At 38.7% G+C, this 26,460-nt stretch overlaps 1 protein-coding gene across 9 annotated transcripts in view; it reads left to right on the forward strand.

Annotated features, from left to right (window-relative positions):
• DENND1A (DENN domain containing 1A) overlaps positions 1 to 26,460 on the forward strand; it is a 546,843-nt gene that overhangs the window by 44,196 nt on the left and 476,187 nt on the right. For 6 of the 9 annotated variants that reach the window (XM_023217180.1, XM_023217183.1, XM_023217187.1 and 3 more), the window contains exon 2: positions 5,583 to 5,653. In XM_023217180.1, the coding sequence (XP_023072948.1) occupies positions 5,583 to 5,653 (71 nt within the window). Of the gene's footprint in view, positions 1 to 5,562; positions 5,654 to 26,460 lie in introns of those variants that run through there. The other 3 variants (XM_023217181.1, XM_023217184.1, XM_023217188.1) reach the window with 1 other exon arrangement.

Below are 26,460 nucleotides of genomic sequence, written 5' to 3' on the forward strand. Positions count from 1 at the left end.
AAGTAAGGGGGTTGCTTGGCTGTTTGCATTTATAGGAGGCACTTTCTTTTTCTTTTTTTTTTTTTTTGATTTGCAGAGAAATAGAGAATGCTTCTATCTGCGTTGGTTTTGCTGGCCCTTAAAATAACTGATGTATATTTGTTGGTGTGTTACATAACCTGTCACAACATTAGTCACCACTTCTTCCATAAGGCAACATGGAAATGATCATAGATAAGCATGACTATAATTTATAATTATAGACCAATTTGGTCTTAGCATTTTAGCTCTTTTTTTTTTTTTTTGAGACTGTCATAATCCTTGACTCCATGTAATAGAATAGAACTCTGCCAGCTGTAGCTGTTTAAACTAAGTAAGACTCTTAGGCGGCTTTATTGTGACTCATTAGAGTGAGGCAGTCACTATGGATAGTGGTAGAAGAAGAGGAATAACCTTCCTTGTTTCCACAAATACCTTTTTTCTTTGAAATGTATCTTTTATTGCAAAACCACTATTGAAATAATGGATTATTGTGGTATCCCCTATGTTTATGATGTATATTCCAAATTATTTGGAAGAATTCTACTTAACTGATAGTTCTTAAAGTATGGTCACGGGTCCAGCAGCATCAGGATGACTTGGAGACTTGTTAGAAATACTAATTCTTAGGCCGGGCGTGGTGGCTCAAGCCTGTAATCCCAGCACTTTGGGAGGCCGAGATGGGCGGATCACGAGGTCAGGAGATCAAGACCATCCTGGCTAATCCGGTGAAACCCTGTCTCTACTAAAAAATACAAAAAACTAGCCGGGCGAGGTGGCGGGCGCCTGTAGTCCCAGCTACTTGGGAGGCTGAGGCAGGAGAATGGCGTGAACCCGGGAGGCAGAGCTTGCAGTGAGCTGAGATCCGGCCACTGCACTCCAGCCTGGGGGACAGAGCGAGACTCCGTCTCAAAAAAAAAAAAAAAGAAATACTAATTCTTGGGTCCTACCTGAGATACTCTGGGGATGGGAACAGAAATCTTTTAGTTAAGCCCTCCAGGTGATTATAGTACATGCTAAAGTTTGAGAATCGTGGAACCGGATGATCACATCCATCATTTATTGAAATCTTTTAGACCTCAGGAAGGCAACTGTATTCTTTTTGCCTTCTACCCAGTATTTAGGTGGCACTGGCTATGTGCCAGTCACTGCCCAGGCACCAGGGAAACACTCCTTGACATGATAGACAAGATCCCTGCTCTCCAGCAGCTTACATTTAGAGAAAGGATACTGACTGTAAACCAAGATTATGACAGGTATAATGCAGAGAATTAAAATTAGGTGATAGAGTGTGTGTTGGGAAGGGCCTTTCTGAGGAGGCGAAGAATAAGCTGAGTTTTCAGTGCTAACAAGGGCCACCTGTGTGAAGATCACTATAAAGTACTGTAAGATAGGACTTCTCTTTGGTGTGTTTGAGGAGCATAAAGAAGGTCGTTGTGGCTGGAGTTGAGTGGGCAAGGGGAGAGAGATATAAAATGAAGTTGGACAGGTAGGCAGAGGCCAGATCATGTAGGACCTTGTAGGTGTTGCTAAGCACTGCCACCCTCTTTTTTGTTGTTTGTTTAAATTGTGGTAAATTTCACATAAGACTTCCCATTTTAACCATGTTCAAGTGTACAGTTCAATGGTATTACGTATATTCATATTGTGGGACAATCATTATCAATGTCCAGCTTCAGGACTACAACTTTGACTTGACTTTGAGTGGTGTGGGGAGCTTTTAGGAGATTTGAGCAAAGAAGTGACATAACTTGAACCTCAGAATAAAAGAATCACTGTCTGTTAATATTGAGATCTGACTCTAGAGGGGCGAGGAAGAAAGCAGGGAGACCCGTCAGGTGGGTGCTGCAGTAATCGAGGTGATATGATGGTGATCTATCAAGGATGGTTGTATTTGGGGGTGCTAAGAAACTTTGAGATTCTGGATATATTTTGATGGTAGAATCAGTAGACTTTTCTGATTGGTTGACTGTGGCATATGAAACAGGGGAGTCGAGGATGACATTAAGTTTTGTTAGTCTCAGCAACTAGTAGAGTTCAGGAGATGCAGGTTTGAGGAAGAAAAATATGATAAGTTAAATTAGAAATGCTTCTTAGATGCCCAGTTGGGAGGTGTTTTTTTTTTTTTTTTTTTTTTTTTTTTTTTTTTTTTTTTTTTTTTTTGAGACAAGGTCTCTCTGTGTTGCTCAGGCTGGCCTCAAACTTCTGGCCTCAAACAATCTTCCTGTGTTGGCCTCTCCAGTAACTGGGCATCCCCCACCTATGCCTGGCCCAGTGGGGATGTTGAGTAGGTAGCTGGATAAGGGAGTCTGGAATCAGGGAAGAAGTAGTCAGGTTGGAGATGTGACTGGGGCTTGTATGCATAGTAATGAAACCCCAGAGACTGAATGAGATCATCTAAGCAATGAGTGTAGACAGGGACAGTAGGAGAGCTAACCTGAGAAGGAATTAGCAAAGGAGTAGCCAGTGAGGTAGGAAGACGACCAATAGAGAGCAACATCCTGAAAGGCAAGAAAAGAAAGACATTTGAGGAGGAGGGCAAATGGATCAACTATCAAAAGCTGTTGACAGGCCGAGTAAGATGAGCACTGAGAATTGAGCATTTAAATACATTTTAGCAATGCAGAGGTCTGTGGTTACCTTGACCAAGTTGTTTCAGTGGTGTGGTGGGTTCAGAAGCCTGGTTGGGGTGTGTGAGAGAAAGGAAGAAGCAGCAGAAACAATGAGTATATACATTAGGCCATTTTTCACTTAGATAGCAGGGCTGTACAAAACACCCTGTGGTATAGGATAATGTGTTGGTGTCCCTGTGTTTTAAAGTTTGGATACAACACCTTTGCATGCTCATTTTATTTCAATTTTTAAAATGCATAAAATAAATTAAAAATGGAAACTTGAGTAAAAATGTGGGAAGCTCTAAAGAACCTCCATGAAGTCCTAGGGTCCTGAAGAACACACTTTGAAGGCTGTTATATTAATAAAGAAGGAATGAAATTCTGAGATGAAATTCAGCCAGTTGCAATCTAGGCTTAAGAAAGACATTTTGAGGTTTCAGAGAGAATCTTCCTGATGCTCTTCAAATTATACTACCTATTACTCATGAAAGATGACCTTAGAACTTCCCTTTCTTTCATCAAATGTTCCACCTTAAGATCTTTTGAATGAAAGGGGTGTTTGCATATGGTATTTTCCACAAATATTGGGTCCCATATGCCAAAGATGCCAAGATCATTTTGTACCCTCTTGCAGGGAAGAAAGAGCACAACAATTTTTTAAGGTCCTCTTGAAACTTCAGTTTACTTATTTTTTTATAAGTAAGATATGGTGACTTAATGTCTGATTTAAAAAATAAGTCTGTTTGACAAGGTATATTTAAATACCTTGAATTTTAGAGCAGCCAGCTCTTTGCTAAAGACACTTGAAAGCAAAAGCCCATGTTTCTCTTTGGAGAAGAAAGATGATTTTACACCCCTGAAGTAAGTAGATTCCTGATTCACAAAACACACATTTTTCTATTCCCTCCTAAGGACGTAGAGGAAGTATTACCATTTTTTACTGAGTGTAAAATGTCATTATTTATAATATGAGCCATAATTTAAGGTATTACTAAGAAAGAAAAAAATGCTGGCTCTTAGAATTGTAAAATGCTGTTGGTTGTAAGAGATGTGAAAATGTAGGGGAAAGCAGTTCATCCTAGAATAAAGTGAAATAGGATTTGAGGACCAGGAGGCATGAGTTCTGGTCCTGGCCATGTTTCTAGACAAGTCACTTTAGACTCCCTTTGCCTGAGGTTGCTCATTTGTACGACTGGAGTAATGCCTGACACACCTATCTTGCAGGATTATGACAATGATGAAATGAGATAACTGAGATTGCTATTTTGAAAAGTAGATGCCACTGGGCATATTATAAGTACTTATTTGATGTAAATAAATCCTTAGACATGATTAGGTGACTCAGAAAGTTTCTTACCTCATCTTTGTTGTCAGATTTAAAATAGAATTAAGTTACAGATATTTGAAAGTACAACATTTTCTTCTGCTAAATGTTTTTTATTTCATCTGGAAACATCTTTTTATGGTAGTTTTGAAATTAAGGAGAAAATGTAAAAATGATATAACCACAATGCTCTTATTATCTGGAATTAACTGTTAACATTCTGTTCTGTGATCTTTTAAAAATTTATGAACTATTGGCAGGGTGCAGTGGCTCCCAGCACTTTGGGAGGCCAAGGTGGGCGAATTACTTAAGGTCAGGAGTTTGAGTCCAGCTTGGCCAACATGGTGAAACCCCATCTCTACTAAAATACAAAGGATTAGCCAGGTGTGGTGGTGAGTGCCTGTAATCCAAGCTACTTGGGAGGCTGAGGCAGGAGAATCACTTGAACCCGGGAGGCAGAGGTTGCAGTGAGCTGAGATTGTGCCACTGAACTTCAGCCTGGACAACAGAGTGAGACTCTGTCTCAAAATAAATAAATAAATAAATTTATGAACCATTATGAAATAAAAAAGTAAAAGAGTATAATAATGAAAATTCATATACATTGCCAATACAGGTGAAGGCCCATTGGAATCCTGAAGATCATGAACTATCATGAACTATGTGGGAACAGTGTCTTACATTTAGATTGGCATCTTGTCTTCACAGTAATCTAGTGAGATACACTGTTCCTCATGTTCAAGTCTTGAAAACCTGTAAATAGACAAGTTAATCTTGTCATATTCGTGCTTTATCCTGGAATATACTGAAGAGAGGGCTACTTTGTGCTGGTGTTGCCTTGGTCTGAGTTTCCTGAGATTTCTACCTCTGGGTTTGGTGATCTAGTTGTGGAAACTGGAAATATGACATCTGTAAAACCATAGTAATAGCTAGCCTATTATGTGCCAGACATCATGCCTAGACAATTTGTGTGTGTGTATGTGTATATATGTGTATATAATTTTATACATATATATGTATATAATTTAATATGTATATAATGTATATAATTTTATTATTCATTTTTGAGACAGTGTCTCACTCTGTTACCCAAGCTGGAGTGCAGTGGCGTGATCTTAACTCAATGTAACCTCCACCTCCTGGGCTCAAGTGATCCTCCTACGTTAGCCTCCCAAGTAGCTTGCTTTACAGGTGTGCACCACCATGCCTGGCTGATTTTTGCATTTTTTTTGTAGAGACAGGGTTTTGCTATGTTGCCCAGGCTGGTCTTGAACTCCTGGCCTCAAGTGATCCTCCCACCTTGGCCTCCCAAAGTGCTGGGATTATAGGCATGAGGCACCACACCTGATCTGTATGTGTGTGTGTGTGTGTGTGTGTGTGTATAATAATATATAAAAAACATATATATATTTTAAGTTTTACAATAATTCTTCTGGCTAGGTGTTTTCATTTTGTAGTTTAGGAAGGCTTGGGCTCAGAGAAATAGAATAGCTGGTCCGAAGTTCCATGGTCATTAAGTTGTGAGCTGATGATTTCAATGAAGGTCTGTTTAATACCACAGCCCACATGTTCCATACCAAGCTGCCTCAATTGTCATCAGTAATCATGATCTGTTTCTTTTGTAGGCAGAATCCAGAGACCACATTTGAAGTATATGTTGAAGTTGCCTATCCCAGGACAGGTGGCACTCTTTCAGGTACTTTGCATGTTTGATTATGATTTGGTGTATTACTTATTGTTTGAGATAGCCATGCACACGAGATAATATTTTAATATGAGTAAATTGTTATTTGTCTCTAAGTATGTTTAAGTGCCTTTTTCCTTTTATTCTATGCCCACATTATCCTAGGAAGAATGGAGAATGAAAACATAGTGAATAGTCTGAATTAAGAGTTCAAGCATAATAGGCTTGAAGTATGGCTTTATTCATTGTAATCACTGGGTCTTGGTTTGCATCTTTCACAGATGCCTGGAAGTCAACTATTTAGTGTGAAATATTGTCACCTTGCTAATGAGCAGGGCTTCACCTCTAGTCTAGCATTCTAATGGTATGATTAGATTATAGGATACAAAATAATATAAAGGGAATTCTCTGCCACTAATCTAGAAGGAGATACTTGGACTTAATTTAGTAAATTTTAAGTCTGCTGGCAAAAGAAGGTTGAAAATTAGTTGAAGGAAACACCTCCTCTGGCTTTACTTTTGGGCTAATTTGGATATGTGTTCCTGGACAAGAGGGTCCTAGGAAAGACCAGGGTACCTTGTGCAGGCAGCGTGTATCACTTCTTGACCTAAAATCTTTCTTGGTTAATGAGAAAAATAACCATATGATCTAGTATTCTTTTTCTTGGTCCCTAAGAGAGTGATATATTTTGCCAAAGGTATGCTTAGGACTCTTGGTCCACCCACAAAAACACCTGCATATATTAATGTTATTATTTTTTTGAGACGGAGTTTTGCTCTTGTTGCCCAGGCTGGAGTGCAACGGCGTGATCTCGGCTCACTGCAACCTCTGCCTCCTGGGTTTAAGCGATTCTCTTGCCTCAACCTCTCGAGTAGCTGGGATTATAGGCACTTGCCACCACGCCCAGCTAATTTTGTATTTTTAATAGAGACAGGATTTCTCCATGTTGGTCAGGCTGATCTCGAACTCCTGACCTCAGGTGATCCCCCCGCCTCGACCTCGCAAACTGCTGGCATTACAGGCATAAGCAACCGCACCCAGCCTGTGTTAATATTATTTGGTGTATAGAGATAGTGAATCTACTTGGATTAGAAACTTGGAGTAATCAGGATTCCAATGGTAGTTAGGCTCTTAATTGGCTTTACAGCCTTGGGCATATGTTCTGTTATTTTAATTAGATTGTAATAATTGTAAACATTATTTGCTACCTTTCATTGAGTACCTGTTGTTATTCTATATGCTGGACATATATGGTGTCATTTGTTACAACGTGACCTTTAAAGGTAGTTGGGTGGCATCCTCATTATACCTATGAGAAAATAGAATCCCAGGGAGGTGAAGTAACTTACGAAAATCATATAGGTACAGTGTGATAGCCAGGATTTTTGTCTGAGTTCTCTTTGCTCTGCTAAGTTGCCTTCTTGAGGGTAGTGACCATGCTGTACATATCTCTACATGTCACCTGCAGGGCTTTGCACCATGTCACCAATAGTTGTTGATGAAAATGAATGAGTTTTCCTTTATAGCAAATGTGTGAATAACTGTGCTGTACTTTTTGGATTATCTAATGAAGGCCATGAAACACTATTCAAATTTATGCTTGTTCTGGAAGTAGAACGTGTGCATCTGTGTTAAGTTATGCCTCTTATTGTACATGGAAACCATTGGGTTTCAAAGGGAATTCTCTGTTCCCAGGTGTGTATATGCAGGAGCACTTCATAGGCTGACTTGACGGAGTTACCATTTGACAGTGGCTGTGATTTAACGATAAACTTAAGGACAAAACATTTTCTTATTTCTACAGTCGCTAATGTTTTTCCCTTTCAGTGCTCTAGGATTTTTTTCCCCAAAGTTAAAATTAATTTTTTAATATGAACAAAATCTGAAAGGTATAGCTGAAATGGAAGAGTGAACAAAGTGAATAGCATTTATACTACTTCCTATTTCAGCCATCTCATTCCTCTCCCTATAGACAACACCTTTGTTTAACTCTACAGTTTAATTTTTCAACTTTTATTTTATATATTTATTTTCATGAGATGGAGTTGCTCTCTTGTCACCCGCGCTGGAGTGCAGTGGCGTGATCTCAGTTCACTGCAGCTTCCGCCTCCTGGGTCAAGTAATTCTCTTGCTTCAGCCTCCCAGGTAGCTGGGATTACAGGCATCTGCCACCACTCCCAGCTAATTTTTATATTTTTTAGTAGAGATGGGATTTCACCATGTTGGCCAGGCTGGTCTTGAGCTCCTGACCTCAGGTGATCTACCCACCTTGGCCTCCCAGAGTGCTGGGATTACAGGTATAAGCAACCGTGCCCGGCCTATTTTTTTTAACTTTTTGTTTTGCAGGTATCTTATTTTATTATTTTTTTTGAGACGGAGTACTCGCAGTGTCGCCCAGGCTGGAGTACAATGGCGTGATCTTGGCTCACTGCAGCCTCCACCTCCCGGGTGCAAGCGATTCTCCTGCCTCAGCCTCCCAAGTAGCTGGGATTACAGGCACCCACCACCATACCCGGCTAATTTTTTTGTATTTTTAGTAGAGACAGGGTTTCACTATGTTGGCTAGGCTGGTCTTGAACTCTTGACCTGTTGATCCACCCACCTTGGCCTCCCAAAGTGTTGGGATTACAGGTGTGAGCCACTGCACCTGGCTCTTATTTTTTAATTAGTATAAATTTAGGGGGTACAAGAGCAGTTTTGTTACGTGCATATATTGCATAGTGGTAAAGTCTGGGCTTTTAGTGTACGTATCACCTGAATAGTGTACATTGTACCCATTAAGTAATTTCTCATCCCTCAGTCCCTCCCACTCTTTTGAGTCTCCAGTGCCTATTATTCCACACTCTATGACCATGTGTACACATCATTTAGTTCCCACTTACAGGTGAGAACATGCTGTATTTGACTTTCTATTTCACTTAAAAGAATGGCCTCCAGTTCCATCCATGTTGCAGCAAAAGACATTTTTTCTTTTTTTCTTTTTTTTTTTTGAGACGGAGTCTTGCTCTGTCGCCCAGGCTGGAATGCAGTGGCCAGATCTCGGCTCACTGCAAGCTCCGCCTCCCGGGTTCATGCCATTCTCCTGCCTCAGCCTCCCGAGTAGCGGGGACTACAGGCGCCTGCCACCACGCCTGGCTAATTTTTTTGTATTTTTAGTAGAGACGGGGTTTCACTGTGTTAGTCAGGATGGTCTTGATCTCCTGACCTCATGATCCACCCGCCTCGGCCTCTCAAAGTGCTGGGATTACAGGTGTGAGCCACCACGCCTGGCCCAAAAGACATTTTCTCATTCTTTTTTATGGCTGAGTAGTATTCCACATTTTCTTTATCCAGTCGCCCATTGGTGGACACTTATATTGATTCTATATATTTGCTATTGTAAATGGTGCTTCTATAAACATATGAGTGCAGTTATCTTTTTAATGTGATTTATTTTCCTTTGGGTATATACTTGGTAATGGGATTGCTGGATCAAATGAATTATTTTGAGACTATTTTAAGAGTTACAAGAACAGTCCAGTGCATATGCTCTTTCCTTAGATTTGCCAATTGTTATTATTTTGCTGCATTTGCTTTATCACCCCCCTAATGCATACACAGCACGTACATGTGCATGTGCATATACGCACACAGAATTTTTGCTGAATCATTTAAGAGTGAGTTGCAGACATTATGACCCTTCACCCCTGCATATCCAGGAGATATTCTGGATGTATCTCCTAAGAATAAAGACATATTCTTATATACCCGTAGTATAATGATTGAAATCAGAAAATTTAATGTTGCTATAATGTCAGTTGCCCATATTTAAATTCAATCAATTGTTATATCATGTCCTTTATAGCATTTTCCCTGTGATCCAGAATCCAATCCAAAATCATGCAGTCCATTTAGTTTTCATGTCAGTTTACTTCCTTTCAGCTCAGAATGATTTTTACAGCCTTTCTTTGTCTTTTTTGACATGTTTTTGAAGAATTTGGGTCTGTTGTTTTGTAGAAAGTTCCTGGATTTGTATCTGTGTGATTGGATCTTCATGGTTAGATGAAGGTTATGGGTTTTTGGTAGAAGTATCTCAAAAGTGATATGTGTCCTTCAGTATATCCAGTAAGCAGGCACATGATATCTGTCCTGTTATTTGTGAAAAAGTACATAAACTCATCCTTTTTTATGGCTGCATAATATTCCATGGTGTATATGTGCCACATTTTCTTAATCCAGTCTGTTACAGATGGACATTTGGGTTGATTCCAAGTCTTTGCTATTGTGAATAGTGCCGCAATAAACACACGTGTGCATGTGTCTTTATAGCAGCATGATTTATAATCCTTTGGGTATATACCCAGTAGTGGGATGGCTGGGTCATATGGTACATCTAGTTCTAGATCCTTGAGGAATCGCCATACTGTTTTCCATAACGGTTGAACTAGTTTACAATCCCACCAACAGTGTAAAAGTGTTCCTATTTCTCCACATCCTCTCCAGCACCTGTTGTTTCCTGACTTTTTAATGATTGCCGTTCTAACTGGTGTGAGATGGTATCTCATTGTGGTTTTGATTTGCATTTCTCTGATGGCCAGCGATGATGAGCATTTTTTCATGTGTCTGTTGGCTGTATGAATGTCTTCCTTTGAGAAATGTCTGTTCATATCCTTTGCCCACTTTTTGATGGGATTGTTTGTTTTTTTCTTGTAAATTTGTTTGAGTTCTTTGTAGATTCTGGAAATTAGCCCTTTGTCAGATGAGTAGATTGCAAAAATTTTCTCCCATTCTGTAGGTTGCCTGTTCACTCTGATGGTAGTTTCTTTTGCTGTGCAGAAGCTCTTTAGTTTCATTAGATCCCATTTGTCAATTTTGGCTTTTGCTGCCGTTGCTTTTGGTGTTTTAGACATGAAGTCCTTGCCCATGCCTATGTCCTGAATGGTACTACCTAGGTTTTCTTCTAGGATTTTTATGGTATTAGGTCTAACATTTAAGTCTCTAATCCATCTTGAACTAATTTTCGTATAAGGAGTAAGGAAAGGATCCAGTTTCAGCTTTCTACTTATGGCTAGCCATTTTTCCCAGCATCATTTATTAAATAGGGAATCCTTTCCCCATTTCTTGTTTCTCTCAGGTTTGATGCAGCTGGAAGCCATCATTCTTAGCAAACTATCACAAGAACAGAAAACCAAACACCGCATGTTCTCACTCATAGGTGGGAACTGAACAATGACATCACTTAGACTGGGGAAGGGGAACATCACACATCGGGGCCTATCATGGGGAGGGGGGAGGGGGGAGGGATTGCATTGGGAGTTATACCTGATATAAATGACAAATTGATGGGTGCTGACGAGTTGATGGGTGCAGCACACCAACATGGCACAAGTATACATATGTAACAAACCTGCACTTTATGCACATGTACCCTAGAACTTAAAGTATAATAAAAAAAAAATAATAAATAAATAAAAGAAAAAGTACATAAAACATATGTATAGTTTAACAAATAAGTATAAAGTGAGTAACCATGTTATTACAATCCAGGTTAAAAAATATAATGTTACCCAGTTCTTCAGAAATACTGGTCCTGGCAAGAGGGACCCCTGATTTGGCCTGATGCTTTAGAGGGATCTGCTTTGTCCCTCCTCTACCAATGCCCTTTCCACAGGGCAAGGAGTCTCTGGAGCCTACAGAATATGCTCACTTGGAGCCTAAACCCTTCCATCCTAGACCATGCTTTGAGCACCCAGCATCTCAGACCTTCTTGCCCAAATGGCCCTGAGGTTTTTTTCTGGAGCCTGTATGAGTCTCTCCCCTGGAGTCTGTCCTCCTGGGAGTGGACTATGCTGCTGGTGTATACATCCGTAGGTATAAGGGGTGGTCTAAGGATAGCTGTCAGTGGGGAGGAGGGTATGGGATAGAGCTTGTAGTGCAGGATGGAGAGGGGGCAAGTGGGCAGTGAGCCAGTGGCCGATTTGCCCTGCACCACTGCTTTTCTCTATGGAATGCAAATAAAAAACTCAATATGAACCTGGTCTTCTAGTTAGTTGTAAAGGTATATTTATTATGGCAGGATAGAAAATATTTAATAGTTTGTATGCTTGTTTTATAACTTTTAAATATTTAAATATTCAGATATATGGTCTGTAGGTCTCTATTTGAACCCTCACCTAAGCCCTGTAAATGCTACAGGTGGGTTTGCCCCGCACCCCAGAGGACCCTCCTCGCTCCCTCCCTCCCTCCCTTTAGAGGTAACTACTAGCCTGACTTTTATGATAATCATCTCTTTGTTTTTCTTCATAGTTTTGGTACATAAGTATACCTTCTTGAAAAATATAATTTAATTGTGCCACCTTCTGAATTTTATAGAAATGGAATTATTCTGTATGTAGCTCTGCTGCTTTTTTGCTCAATTATGTTTGAAAGGGTCTTCCATGTTGTGTGTAACTGCGGTCATTGATTTTCATTGCTGTGTAGTGTACTATAGAATTATTTCAGAATTTAGTTATCCATTCTACTATTGACCTTTGAAGTTGTTCGCAGTTTTTGGCTATTATAAGCCATGCTACTGTGCTCTTTCTTATGTATGAATCCTGGCATATGTAAACATACATTTCCATATTGAACATACTTGATTACTGAATCATGCCACACTTTTACAAAATGGATTGTGCTAGTCTGCTCTCACCTGCAGTGTTTGGTAGTCTACACTTACTGCTCTACAACTTCATCAGCCCTTGGTACAGATTTGACTTTTGCCAACCTGATGGTTATGTAGTAGTATCTCCTTGTTGTTTTTAGTTTGCATTTTGTTGAAGATTAATGACATTGAACACCTTCTTATACGCTTATTGGCTTCTTACTTGTTTGTTTATTAATTGGAGACAAGGTCTTGCTCCCTTGAGTGCAGTGGTGTGATCATAGTTCATTGCAGCCTCAAACTCCTGGGCTCAAGTGTTCCTCCCACCTCAGCCTCCTTAGTAGATGGTACTAGCCTCCTTAGTAGCTGGTATAGGCTTACTGGCCTCTTGGATATCTTATAAAGTGCTCATTCAAGCTACTTGCTCGTTTTTAAGATTGAGTTTTCTACCTTTTCCTCATTGGTTTATAAGAAATTGTTTATATACTATGGATATTAATTATCTGGTTATATGTGTTACAGATACCTTCTATGGTTTGTCTTTCACTCGATGGTATCTTTGACCAAAACTTCTTGGTTTTCATATGGTATAAATTTAACAGTATTTTCCTGCTCTACAGATATAAAGATATTTTCCAATATTTCCTTTTTTCCTTTTTTTTTTTTTTGGCCCAGGCTGGTATCAAACTCCTGAATCAAGTGATCCTCCCACTTCAGACTCCAAAGTGTTGGGATTATGGATGTGAGCCACCTCTCCAGGCCCAATATTTTCTTTTAAGAGATAGATAGAGCCAGGCGTGGTGGCTCACGCCTGTAATCCCAGCACTTTGAAAGGTTGAGGCGGGTGGATCACAAGGTCAAGAGTTTGAGACAATCCTAGCCAACATGGTAAAACCCTGTCTCTATTAAAAATAGAAAAACCAGCCAGGCATGGTGGTGCATGCCTGTAGTCGCAGCTACTTGGGAGACTGAGGCAGGAGGATTGCTTGAACCTGGGAGGTGGGGATTGCAGTGAGCCAAGATTGTGCCACCACACTCTAGCCTGGGTGACAGAGTGAGACTCCATCTCAAAAAAAAAAAAAAAAAAAAAAAAAAAAGAGATAGATAGCTTTGCCTTTTACATCTAGATCTTTAGTCTACTAGGGATTTTAGTTTTCTATTGGATAATTAATATTCAGAAAAGTTAACCTCTAAATTTGATTCCTTATCAGTGATTTTTAAAAATTGAGAGACTAAATAAAGCTTATTTACTATGATATGCTATGTCTGTACTTAAAACATTTTATAAAGTGATCAGGTACTTCAAACCATACCTAAAACATTACTTAATGATAACAAGATGTAAGGTGAGAAAGGGTAAACTTTAGGGACAGTTTTTTTTCCATTGATTGCTTTTAATGTCTACACTAGTGAAGTCATGTATTGTAAACTGTCCCTCATGTGTTCTGTGCTCTGAAGAGCGTCTCATGACATCTGTGGAAGGGACATGTGATCTGCCAGTTCTACTTAGAAATTGCATTAAGACCCCTAACACTGAATTGGAACACTTTCCAAAGATTATACAAATAAAATTTGAGTACACAAGCTGAACTCCTGTATTTTAGGAATTCGTAAAATTTTCTAGTTACTAGTGAATAAACTGTCACTTAATATTTGATTTCTGGTATCTTTTGTCTGCTTCTACGACTTTGTTTTTAATGCAACTTATGTTTGCCTTTTTCTAATATTTAATGCATTATTTTTGCCATTTTAGATAATTACGAAGAATCTGCTTTAAGATTAGTCTTTGTTCCTGAGATCTGCATCTCTGATCTGTGCCAAAGTATCTGAAAAACTTAGATATAAACCTTACGCTGTACAGTACTAGTGTCTGGGCATAATCTTCCCTTTGAAGTTTGTTTGCATCCCCCTAGAGGGATTAATTCCCTGCTGTGAGAAGGTGGGTTAGAAAACACTGAAACTACTTTATGGGTCTTTAATTGGAGGATTTAGTATACATTTTGTTCTGTAAACTTCTGTGGGAGTTTCATTCTTACAATTTTTCTTATACTGTGGTATGTTATGTTTTCATTGTAAATTAAAGTACATATACTCAAATTTTTCTTGTTATTTAATGCATACTGACAGATTATCCTGGTGTGTGTTTTTTTCCATTTGTCTTTAAATTTTTAGTGGCTTGTTTTCAGATTAGTTCTTGAGTATGTGTAAAATTTTAAACTTCTAGGAAAATGATGAACAAGAGAAAAATTATCACTCAACTACTGTTAATGTTTCAGTATCTTTATTTCCTTATAGTCTTCTTTTGTGTGTGTGTCAGTGTGTGTGTAAATAAAATATAAAAACTTTTTTTCTGAACTCTCAGCTATATGCGTTTTCTTCACTCTCTCCAATTATTCATTAAGCTTTCCCTAAAATTATTAATGTAGATTCGTAGAAATCATTTTAGTTGCTATGAATTATTACATCATGTTTATGTGCTACATTTACTTATAACAGAATCTTTAGGTTGTTTCCAAAGTTCTGTTATAAATGATGTCAGTAAACATCTTTGTGTATAATGCTTGTCAGTTTATGTATGTAATTTAAATACTTTAAAAAAGTTGTATCATTTTGAGGAGATCTTTGATCTACTTTGTTCTTAATTTTTGTATGCTTATTATTTTTTTTTTTTTGCCACACTTCATTTTGTGACTCCAGTTGGTGTATTTGTTCAAGAACCCACCTTTACATAGGGATCCCAGAAAAATCAAGACAGTTAGCTCAAATTGCAAAAACTCTGAAGTCTGAATTCAGCCTGTGCGACCAAAGGTCTCGGAAGAGGGTGCTCTTGTAAGAGAGATCAGCCTGCAAGGTCCCATGATCAGATGGCACTGGCCACGCAAAAACTCTGGAATGCTTTTCAAACACAAGTGTCTCATTACAGCTGGCATCTTAGCCTGCTGCGGGCACTCTTCTTGGGCAGATGCTTAGCACTGGAAGAGTGGCAGCATCAGGTTTGTCAGAGCTGCTTGGCAGACCAACTTCTTCCTGTGTCTGCCCCACTTTCCCCTACCCCAGTCCCTAACATTTTCAGTGCATTAGCCCAATGGCCACTTTTTAAAAAGAATGGGATGGTTAGGTTGAAAAACTGTCGGGGAACTCTGAAAGGAATGCCTTAAGACATGGTGCTTTGGTTGCTGAGTTTCTCAGATATGTGGGTGTTAAGCAGCAACCTAAAAAAAAAAATCTTTGCTTAGAATCTCTTAACTAACTATACACATTTCTATATTAGCAGTATCATGACGAAAGCTGAGTTTTTGCTGACTTAAAATTTTGAGAGCCAGATTTGTTATTCTGAAGTTTAACTTTCGTTTTATAGGACTGTAAATTGTGGTCTAGGAGCTTCACCTGAATATCTGTGATCACAATGGATACTCAAAATTATTAGACATTTTTAAAAAGCTGATTTAAAAAACATGATGTTGGCTGGGGATAGTGTCCCACACCTGTAATCCTAGCACTTTGGGAGGCTGAGGCAGGTGGATTGCTTGAGCTCAGGAGTTCAAGACCAGTCTGGGCAATATGATGAAACCCTGTCTTTACTAAACATTACAAAAGCACAGCTGGGTATGTGGTGCATGCCTGTGGTCCCAGCTACTCGGGAGGCTGAGGTGTGAGATCACTTGAGTCCAGGAGGTAGATGTTGCAGTGAGCCAAGATTGTACTGCTGCACTCCAGCCCAGGCAACAGAGCTAGACCCTGTCTCGAAAATAATAATAATAATAAAATGAAAAACAACTTGCTGTCTATTGAGAAGTGGTATGGCGGGGGTTGGGGGAGCTCTTTTGAGAGTCAGGTTTTATTCCAGATTAAAATGTTCTAGAGAGATATTAATTAAATTCATCTTATTATTTTCAATAATAATGACAGTGAATGACAGCAAGCTTGAAGAATGGTAATAGAATAGCTAACTTTCCTTGAGTCCTTATTATTCCCCAGGCACTTTTCTTAATATTACTTTCTTAAAGTTTGAATAATTCTCTAAGATGGCTCTTACGTTTGAGGAAACTGAGACTCAAAGAGGTTTACTTGCCCAGGTTGGACAACCACAAAGTCGTAGAAGCATGAAAAAGTAGCTGGTTAGGCCAGCCACAGTGGCTCACACCTGTAATCCCAGCACTTTGGGAGGCCAAGGCAGGCAGATCACGAGGTCAGGAGATCGAGACCATCCTGGTCAACATGGTGAAACCCCGTCTCTACTAAAAATACAAAAATTAGCTGGGTGTGGTGGCATGCACCTGTAATCAAGCTACTCAGGAGACTGAGGCAGGAGAATCGCTTGAACCTGGGAGGCAGAGATTGCGGTGAGCCCAGATTGCACCACTGCCCTCCAGCCTGGCAACAGAGTGAGACTCTATCTAAAAAAAAAAAAACACAAAAATTAGCTGGGTGTCGTGGTGGGCACTTGTAATCTCAGCTACTCAGGAGGCTGAGGCAGGAAGGTGACTTGAACCTGGGAGGTGGAGGTTGCAGTGAGCCGAGATCGTGCCACTGTACTCCAGCCGGGGCAGCAGAATGAGACTCCATCTCAAAAAAAAAAAAAAAAAAAAAAAAAAAAAGCTGGTTAATATTACCTGTATGTGCAGTGGTTAGAACAGTCAGATAAGGTTATTGTGGGGGCAGATAAATCAGGATTGTGCAGAAAATCAGGGGATATGTGGTTTTATTCATGAACTATACAAGGGATTCTTATAGTTGTTTTTTAAGTCAGCACTATTACTTCAGCTATTCTACATTTTTTTATCTTGCATTTTCTAGTGAAAGTGAATCCATCTTATGGAGTATTTGGTCTGGGCCCTGATTCTTTTTTTGTTTGTTTGTTTGTTTGTTTTGAGACAGGGTCTCGCTCTCATCACCCAGGCACTCTTAAATAACTCTTTCAGTGGCATGATCATGGTTCACTGAAGCTTTGACCTTCCAGGCTCAGGTGATCCTCCCACCTCAGCCTCTCCAGTGGCTGGGACTACAGGTGCAGGCCACCACACTTAGCTACTAATGTTTTGTAGAGCTAGGGTCTTGCCATGTTGCCCAGGCTGTTCACGAACTCCTGGGCTCAAGAGATCCTCCCACCTCAGCCTCTCAAAGTGTTGGGATTACAGGTGAGAGCCACTGCAACTGGCCTGGACCCTGATTCTTGATACTATAGTTGGGACAAATTGCCACTCAACTCAAAAGACATGGATTATTTAAAACATTTTTTGTAAATTTTCCTGGCTCTAAGTATTTGACTTGCTAGTTAGAAAAAATCTTGCTTGGGATAGAGATGTGGAGCTTCATCTAACTGTACTTTTTTCAGCTGATTTTAAAGTCAGGGATAGCTGACTTGTTCAGAAAAATAAAGCTTTACTGAAGATATCACTATGAGCTTGTAATATGCCTTGTCTCTTTTTCTGAAGATTGCTGTAATAATGATTATTTCTTTAAACAAGAGGTGAGCCTAATGAGAGCTCATTATAATAAAACTTTTGCCCACCACCTAATGAAGTAAGAAGTATTATTCTAATTATATAGGTAAGAAAAAGAGGGCTCCATGAGCGCAGGGATTATATCTTACTTGCACGTGTGTACTTTGGTAGCTAGAAGAGTGCCTGGCATACAATAGGCCCTCAAGTATTGAATGATTAAATCTTAGAGCTAGGAAGCAACTTGTCCAAACGACAGAGTTGGGATTTGAATTCTAGTGTGACTGTATTCTTTAAAGAAATTTATGAAAACGATCACACACATTATATAATACATATGTATGTATACAGTTTAAAGAATAAATGAAAATGCACATATCCACCACTCAACTTGGAAAACAGAACATTTTGTATCTGAGTACTCCATTTATGCCTCTCTCAATTTGCCTTTTTCTACTGAGATCGCATGTTGAATTTTACGTTAATTGTATATCCCTGTTTGAAGCTTGTGCTTTTTATATAGTATGCTGATGCTCTAAATTGGTTGTGTAGAATGAGTTTGAATTGCTGTTCTTAGGAAGTAACAGAAAGTGAGCCATATATTTTCTTTTCTTAATGCTTAGTTATTTGAAGCAGATCCCAGATTTCTTCTTTTTCCTAAAGTGTGCAATTTAGGGACCATCTGGGTGTAAATTATGATATAGGGGAGTCTTACGATTTTTGATTTATTCATGACAGTGTGGTTCTTCTTGCTATGTTAGTGGTTCATAGTATTAGGCCTCAGGCCTTCTATGGTGGGCCAGGAATTCATTGATTTACTAAACTTTGAAATCCTTTTGAGCAGTGAGTTTGTTGAATTTTTAAAATTCCCTCCACATGCCAAACTCGGAGTCTCATTTTCTCAACTCTAAAATGGGGCACTAATAGTGCCTATTTTAGTTGAAAGATTAAATGAGAATGCACCATGCATGGGACATGGAAAGTTCTTTATAAATGGGAGCTGTTATTTTAACTTGCTTTTGTTTAAGGCAAGAGTTTATATCTGTGTGGAACTCTGCTACTCAGCAACTGTTATCAAATTGACATAACTGAAAAACAGAAAGTAAAAGTAACTAGACAAAGTAGATTTCTCAGAGTCCATCCATTAAAACTTAAGTTCTTTATTCATAGAAAAGCCCTCTGCTTATGCCCTGAGTGCTTTAGTATGCCAGGAAGATTTCTCTGTGCAATATTGCTCAGCAGTTACTGATTGTGTCAATGACGTTAATCATTGTATTAGTCAAAATCCTTTTCACTGGAAGTGACAGAAACCAAATGAAATCCGACTTGAACAGCAAAGGGAGTTTACTGGCTCTTAACACTGAGAAGTCCAGTGGTAAAACTGGCTTTGGGTTTTGCTGGATCTAGGTCTTCTACTCATGTTTTCAGAAATTTTCTATATTTCTTGATTCTCTGTCTTCTGTGTTGGGTTCACTTCTGGGCAGGTGCTCCCTATACAGTGGCAAAGATGGTTATGAACAAATCCAAGCTTATGTTCCATCAGTTTAACCACCCAAATAGAAAAAGAGTGTCTTACAGTATTTTGAACCATAGTCCCAAGGCTGACTCTAATAGGCCCTGTTTGGATCATGTACCCATTCATGAACCAATAACCATGACTTTTGAGTTGTCGATTGGAGGATAAGGCAGTGTGTTGGGGGAGCAGGGGGAGAATTGGGGGAGCTGTTCAGGACCACCTGGATCCTATAGCCTGAGAATGGGGCAGGGTAGTTCCTCAGAGGAAAATCTGCTGCTATTACTGGAGGAAGGGAGAATGGATGCTGGGCTGCCAAAACAGATGTCCACTGCAGAGATCAAGAAGATGTTTAATTCAAAATATTCTTCCCCAGAAAATCAGTGAGATAATAATGAAACTTGGAAACGTTTATAACTAAAATGATTTAAATAAAGTTTTAATGCTTAACAATATTGATCTTCAGGTTTCTTGAAAACTGTTGTGTAAGACTGATTTCCCCAGGAGTCTACATGCCTGAGGTCTTATTATCACACTTCTAATTCATTAATCACCTATTCTTTGAGTGTTCACTTTAGACTGTGCTAGACTCTGTAGAGAGTGGAACGTTCGCCCTATAAAACAGGAACTGGACCTCATGTTTTAAACACGTAGGAGACTTAAAACAAAAAAGCCTTTAGGAAGTTATATTCTAGCTTTTGAACTTCTTTTGGTATTATTTCACAACACATTTTGCATTTTCTTCTTTGTGTTACACTGAAAACATGCAGTCTGCTCAAAGCCTTTCATTAGAAAAAGAAAGCTTCACTGAAGATATCACTATGAGCTTCCTTTGCCCAGCAGGAGACTTTAATAAGTTGCTCAATTTAAAGACAGTTTTCTTACCTTTAATGTGTTCTTAGACATTAGAATTTTCTGCTATCATGAAGCCTTATTTGAGGAGAAAATAGATGCAGATAAATTGCTGTCTAGATTATAACAATGTCCTTAAGTATCTTTGAATAATTTGTAATAAAAACAGTATAATGGCCAGTTTGTCGGCTTTGAAATCAAACACACTTAGGTTCAGATTTCTTTTGCCACTCATTAATTGTCTGACCTTGGGAAAGCTATTTAAACTAAATTCTAGTTTGCCCATTGTTTAAATGGGACTTGTATCTACTTGGCAGGTTTGTTTTGTAAGTTAGAGATAATATGTACTAAAATGCTTAAAACAGGAAGTGGTACAAACTAGACTTCTTGTGGTGATGTAATTTAACATCATCCTTAAGTTAAAAACAAAAACCCCAAACTCCAAACCAAAATCAAACAACACAACTTCTGGAAATTGTACTATCATTAAGAAATGAAATCTTCTTTGTGATAGAATTTATTTAAATTCCTTTTTGAAGGGATTCAAATATTAGAATGATAGTAATTATTACTATATGAAAGATATGACAACTTGATAAAAAGAACACTGCCTGAATTGACTAATTTTCTTTTTCAGAAAATGTAGAATTAGTTCTGAGTTGTTCCCAGAAAAATACACTTTGGGCACATGAATAATTCAACCTATATATTTTTTTCTTCCACTTCTGTGTCACAGTTAAACTTTAACAAGAACGCAGTGATCAATCCTCAGCTACCAGAGTTTTTATTTAAACTGTCTACTTGTGAGAAAGAGCCAGATGCTGAGAAAATAAACTAGGATTAGCTTACTGGAACTCATTTCTGGAATATGGTATAAAGTTTGTGTGTATTTAGCCCAGTTTTCTGTCCTCAGCAGTAATGATCCCGATATTCAGAATGATAGAACTGACTTCTTGAACATAAAGCACATTTTCCATTGGTTTGTTAGGTTGTGCTTACCATGAAAGGAAAAGTGACAAAAGTATTTGGGAAAGATTTTATACACAGACTGAAATGAAAAATATTTTCATCATGGCCCTCAATGAAGTAGAAAATCACCTAAGTGCTAAGTGGAACATTCATTTCCTCTTTCTAGTATTTCGGTTAACAGAAATACATCCCCCCCAAAATATAGTTAGAGAAATCTGGTTTAGAGGATGGTTTCTAGAGTCAGGTCATGTAGGTCAAAATTCTGGGTCCCCTACTTAAGACATATCCCTGTGTGATTTTGGGCAAATTATTTAATTTCCCTCCTTGTTTTAGTTCCCTATGCTGTAAAATGGGGATAAATGGGGATGATGGTAATATCTCATAGTGTTTGAGGATTCAGAAAAACAGTATTTAAAGAATTAAGCACAGAACATGGCACAGAGTTTTTCTCAGTTTGATCTATCATGAAGAAAAACAAATCGGATTTGTTTGTTTTGATCCTTCAAACTGGAAATTGAGGATCATCAGGAGCCTGCCTTGAGGGGACATCCCCTGATCCTGTTGTGAATGTTCTCATTCTGCACACATGGTAGAGGGGCCCTGGGACTGCCTGGGACCAGTCCTAAGGCAGTTCCAGGCCCAGGACCTTGGGAATGCTGCTTTAGGTTTCTTTCTTACTTCTAACAGCCCCAGCAAGTCCAGTTTAGGCTTTAAAAAAGTTCTTAATCCCTGGGGTGGACCCTGGAACAAGCTGACCTAATTTCTCTTGTTTTTGCTGAATGGAGATTGAGTTGACTTGGGTTTCATTTAGGCTTCTTGGGGCCTGCTGCAGGATCAAAGCTCAGGTCTAGACCCAACTGAAGTTGAGATTTAGATTTAGAGCTGAACACTGCTACATTTTTCACTTCTTGTTTTGAAAGCTTTTTTTTTTTTTAATTACACAGTTTATTCAGCAATATTTATTAGAAGTGTGAAAGGTGCTGGGGATGGGTGAGGACATTCCAGCAGAAGGAAGAGCACCTGCAAAGCTATAGACGGATATGGATATTTAATTTTCTTTTTATTAATAAAAACTATGATGTTCAGGTTCTGATTAGCATGAAGGGACCCTGGACAGTCATGCTGAGTCTAAGAATATCAGCTCCAAGAGGGCGAGGATCTTCATTTACTTGGTTCACTGATGTGTCCCCAGCACCTAGAACAGTGACTGGAGTGCAACAGGCACTCAGTGTGTATTTGTCAGACCAATAAATGAGTTGACACAATTCCAGCTGATTGCAGATAACCTAGATATTTTGAATCATCTCTGCAGTTTTTATTGTTGATAAATATCTCATTTCCAGTGGGTTGAATGGCTACTCCATTTGCTGTATTGTTTTTTTAAATGGAAATTCACGGGTAGATCTAGGGGGAGGGCATTTATATTAGCGGCAGGAGTTCTGCTGCAGTTTTCTCTTCTGCGATTTTTCTGGAAGATGTTATTCTGCCTTTTCTATGAGCAGACATGCTTAGGACGAAAAGTTTAAAGGAAGGCGCTCTCACATTCGTCTCCCTAGGCGAGGAATGCCTTTTCCTCCCCATTTACCAAGTGTCCATCAGACTTCCCACAGTACAATGAGGCATTTACCCCGGGCCTCGGCGTCAGCCTGTACTTTTTACATTTTAGGCTTTTTCTGCCACCCCTGGGAAACTGCCCTGTGGTCTGGAATCATGGGAATTTGTGTCACTAAAAGCTGTTTCCCCACCCTCTCCTCTAGCAGAAGCAGTGTGTGTATATAGCAGAAGCAGGAAGAGCTTTGGACTTGGGTTTTAATTATGGCTCTGCAACTAATAGTTATCTGACCTTGGGGAAATTATTCATCTTTTTTTGGTTGAATTTTCTCATTTGCAAATAAAACTTGGATAATGCTTATCTTTTAGAGTTACCATGAGGCTTAAATAAAATACCATAAAATAATTAACAGTGCCTGGTTAGTTTTCTTTCTTCTCCTGTCACATCAAATCATTGTTTTCCACTCTTTTAGACTTTTGACACAAAAGGACAGCTATATTATTTTTCATAGCGTGGAGGACTATGGAGTCTTTGAAACTCTTGATAATGATTTTTTGTGTTTTTTTTTTTTGAGTGAAGCAATATGGAGTTTTGTTAATATATTTTCAATCGAAACAGTTCTTTAACAAAAATCTCATATATTTAATTTAAAACTTTTCCAGACTATGAACCTAAAGTCAGAATCTTAGGATATAGTTCTTGTGCCCATACTCAGCTTCCTATAGAGGACATAGCATATTTAAGCTTTGGGGAGAGAGAGAAAAATATATGTGTGGTGAAAGAGATATTTTAGCCTGCTTTTGTAACTTTAGCTTTGCTATGCAATGTGCCAAAAGTTATTTCTCCCTAGGGAGTGCCTCTTTCAACAGTTTGCGAAGGCAGCATAAATTCTCACTTGGTGTTCAAGGAAGATGGTAATACAATTTAGTACAACCAAAGATTTTTTTTTTTTTTAACTTGTTAGAAACCAAAATGTGATTGCAGTGGCAAATTTGTCAGCACACTTGAGTTTAACAAGTGTTCGAAGGATTAGTAAAGGAAATGTAGTTTACTCTGCAGCTTTTATGACAAAGAATTTAAAAGGTTTTGCTCTAAGCCCCACCATGTGTTTCTTCCTTTTCTCCAAAACATACCTCTAAATTGAAAAGAGAGATGAATCTCTTAGGGAGAAACTATTAACTCTGAGGGAGTTTATCATTGTTTGAGAGGAAGCAGAGCATTTACATTTGAATCAACTCTGAGTGTAGCTTGTGCCCTAATCTCATTCCTTCTAGAAGTTGGTGAGGAGTTTAAGTACTTCCTACTTTGTGTTCTGGTCCTTATAGTGCCATCCTAATTTTCCTGGGGATCATACATTTCGTAATTCAAAGTAAGCAAACTGGACACGGTGCCTTGGCTATGCAAGGAAATATTTTTTGTAGTTGTCACAGTTCTCTAAGTAGGGCCATTGGCCAGAATTGTCTCATTGTCATTGCACTTATTACCACACTAAAAATGCTATAAAAAAGACCAAATACTGCAGAAAGTTTGAAAAAGATATAAAATATAAGCACTTCCATCACAGTCCTGTTTTCAAGTTTTGAAGATTCCCATTTGATGTAGTTAGACTTGAGGTACAGTTTAAATGAGAGAAAGCAAGATCCTAATGTTGGCCACAAACATTTTCATCAGTTTTTGATGGCTACATCAGAGTTTTATAGTTTGATCAACCAGCTCCTGATTGTTATACATATGAATCAGCTCCTTTAAAATAAGACCAGTTAATACTACTCTCTTATTTGTGGACTTCTGTGGCCAAATCTTTGGTACTGCCTTTTTTGGAGGGTGAGGGGTGGCGGATGGGAAGGAGGGTAGAGGAACGGAGAGAGGCTGACTGTGCCAAAGATAAACTATGTTACAGATGGAAATGTTTTTTTCTAAGTCCAAAATCTGTAAGAAACCTTAAAGTGAGCCATTTTCTGAGATCAAAAATGTGTAAACTTGTATTAGTATTTTGCTCTGTGATGAATGAAAGCACCACTACTTTTTAAAAAGCCACATTTATGGATCTTTAGGTTCTTTTAATACCTGCTTCTATGTTTTACTTTTTAATTTTACCGGAAGAACATTCTTCTGATGGAGGATTTAGGTCATGTTAGCTCAAAGAAAATAGAAACCATCTACCTAAAGACCTGGTGGGAGAAATTCTTTGTATTTGCTCTCATATCTTGTTAGACGGCTGTGTTCCGGACTCAGGACTGGATTTTGCTTTTGTAAAAGCAGCTGTGAGACCCTCACCTTACAAACATAAAATGTTCTTGCTGAAAGTTTATTTCTATGACTAGGGACCATCATTGAAACCCATCCCAAAGAAATGGGGTGTGTATAATATACTTCATGGGTGTCAGATGAAGAACTCTTGTTGGAGCTATGGTTTAATTAAACCCAATGGCCTTTAAGAATTAAAAAAAAATTTTTTTATTAGGAATTAGTAAGTTAGAGCTTGGAAGTAGCTTATGTTCATTCCTTAGAGGTTGGGACAAGAATTTTCCTTTTGCTGAAAGAGCCTGTGTAGTATGGTACTAGCTTAAAATGATTTGCTTGGCATTTGCACTGGGCATATTTGGAAAGGAAAGCCTCTTTGTGTTGTGCATTTAAAAAAGTGTCTGTAAGTGTGCTTAGAAAATGGCAGCATTTGCTGGTCTTGGCTGTCAATGTCTTGCTGCTCCTAACTGTGTTTAACCAGAAAGGGAAACTCAGAGTAGAAAAAGTCTCACTCCCAAGACTTTACAAGAAAACCCCTCTTTGTTGATTTATATATATATATTTTAAAGGAGCTTGACATCTTCATCAAGTTCACAGTGGGCTTGCTTTGTTTGCTTTCTCTTGAATGCTTGATAAGATTTTTCTTCTATTGTTTTGTGCAGCAAGAACAGATCTTGCCATGGCTGGGGTGGGTTTTTTGTAAATCCACAATATGGTCATTGTCTGGTGGTGAATAATTGTGGCTGCTTTTTGTACAACCAGAACTAAGGCTTTGGCTGTGAACAGATTCCTTCTTAGCGTGAAAAGGGACTAATCCATGTAAATACAGCCCCAAAATAAAGCTTTACAGAAAAAGGGGAAGGCCGCTAAGCAGGAGGGCACAGGTCAGCAATTTAACCTTTAACCTAACAAATAAGAAGCATGAAAGTTCCAGAATTGGTTTACAAAAGAAAGCTCCTGTGATCTGTCAGTTTTTCTTTTCAGGAGGGAACTGGGTGAGAGATCTGACTGACAGCTAGTGCCTTTTAACTGCAGACTGAAATTAACTGCCAAATTGAAACTTGAATATTTGAAGGAGAATTTTTCTTAAATAAATTGAGATGGCAGAATAGGCCTTATAAGCACTGGTCAGGGTCTTACATGGGATTTTTATCCTGGAAAGGGGTTGGGGGAGGAATAGGCATTGGACTGGACTACCTTAAGATCCCTTCCAAGTTTAATAAAGAGAATGTGGTCTAACTCTTACCAGTCAAATTAGACATGAACTTTGCAGTTTAAGGCCAGATGAAACTCTTCCCCTTCTGCAGTATTATCACTGATTACCCTTTGTAGACTTTTCATGACTTCATAAATTAATTGCAGCCTTTACTAAAGATTTAAGAGCTTTTTGTAAATGTTATTGATGTTTCCACAAAACATTAATTACAAAAAGATAGCCATCTTGAGATTTCACAATATGTAAAACTTTTATGGCCCAATGCATTATGAGAAACTCTATTGTGTGGTGCTGAGCACTGTAAAGCAGAGGACATAGGCTTTCTTTCATGTACTGCTGTTTTGTTCCACATGCTTAGGCATTATTAGCAGATAAAACTGAGTAAGCTAAAGCAGCAGAGATGAAGTATA

This window comes from Piliocolobus tephrosceles, chromosome 14 (assembly GCF_002776525.5).
Source record: "Piliocolobus tephrosceles isolate RC106 chromosome 14, ASM277652v3, whole genome shotgun sequence".
NCBI lineage: Eukaryota > Metazoa > Chordata > Mammalia > Primates > Cercopithecidae > Piliocolobus > Piliocolobus tephrosceles.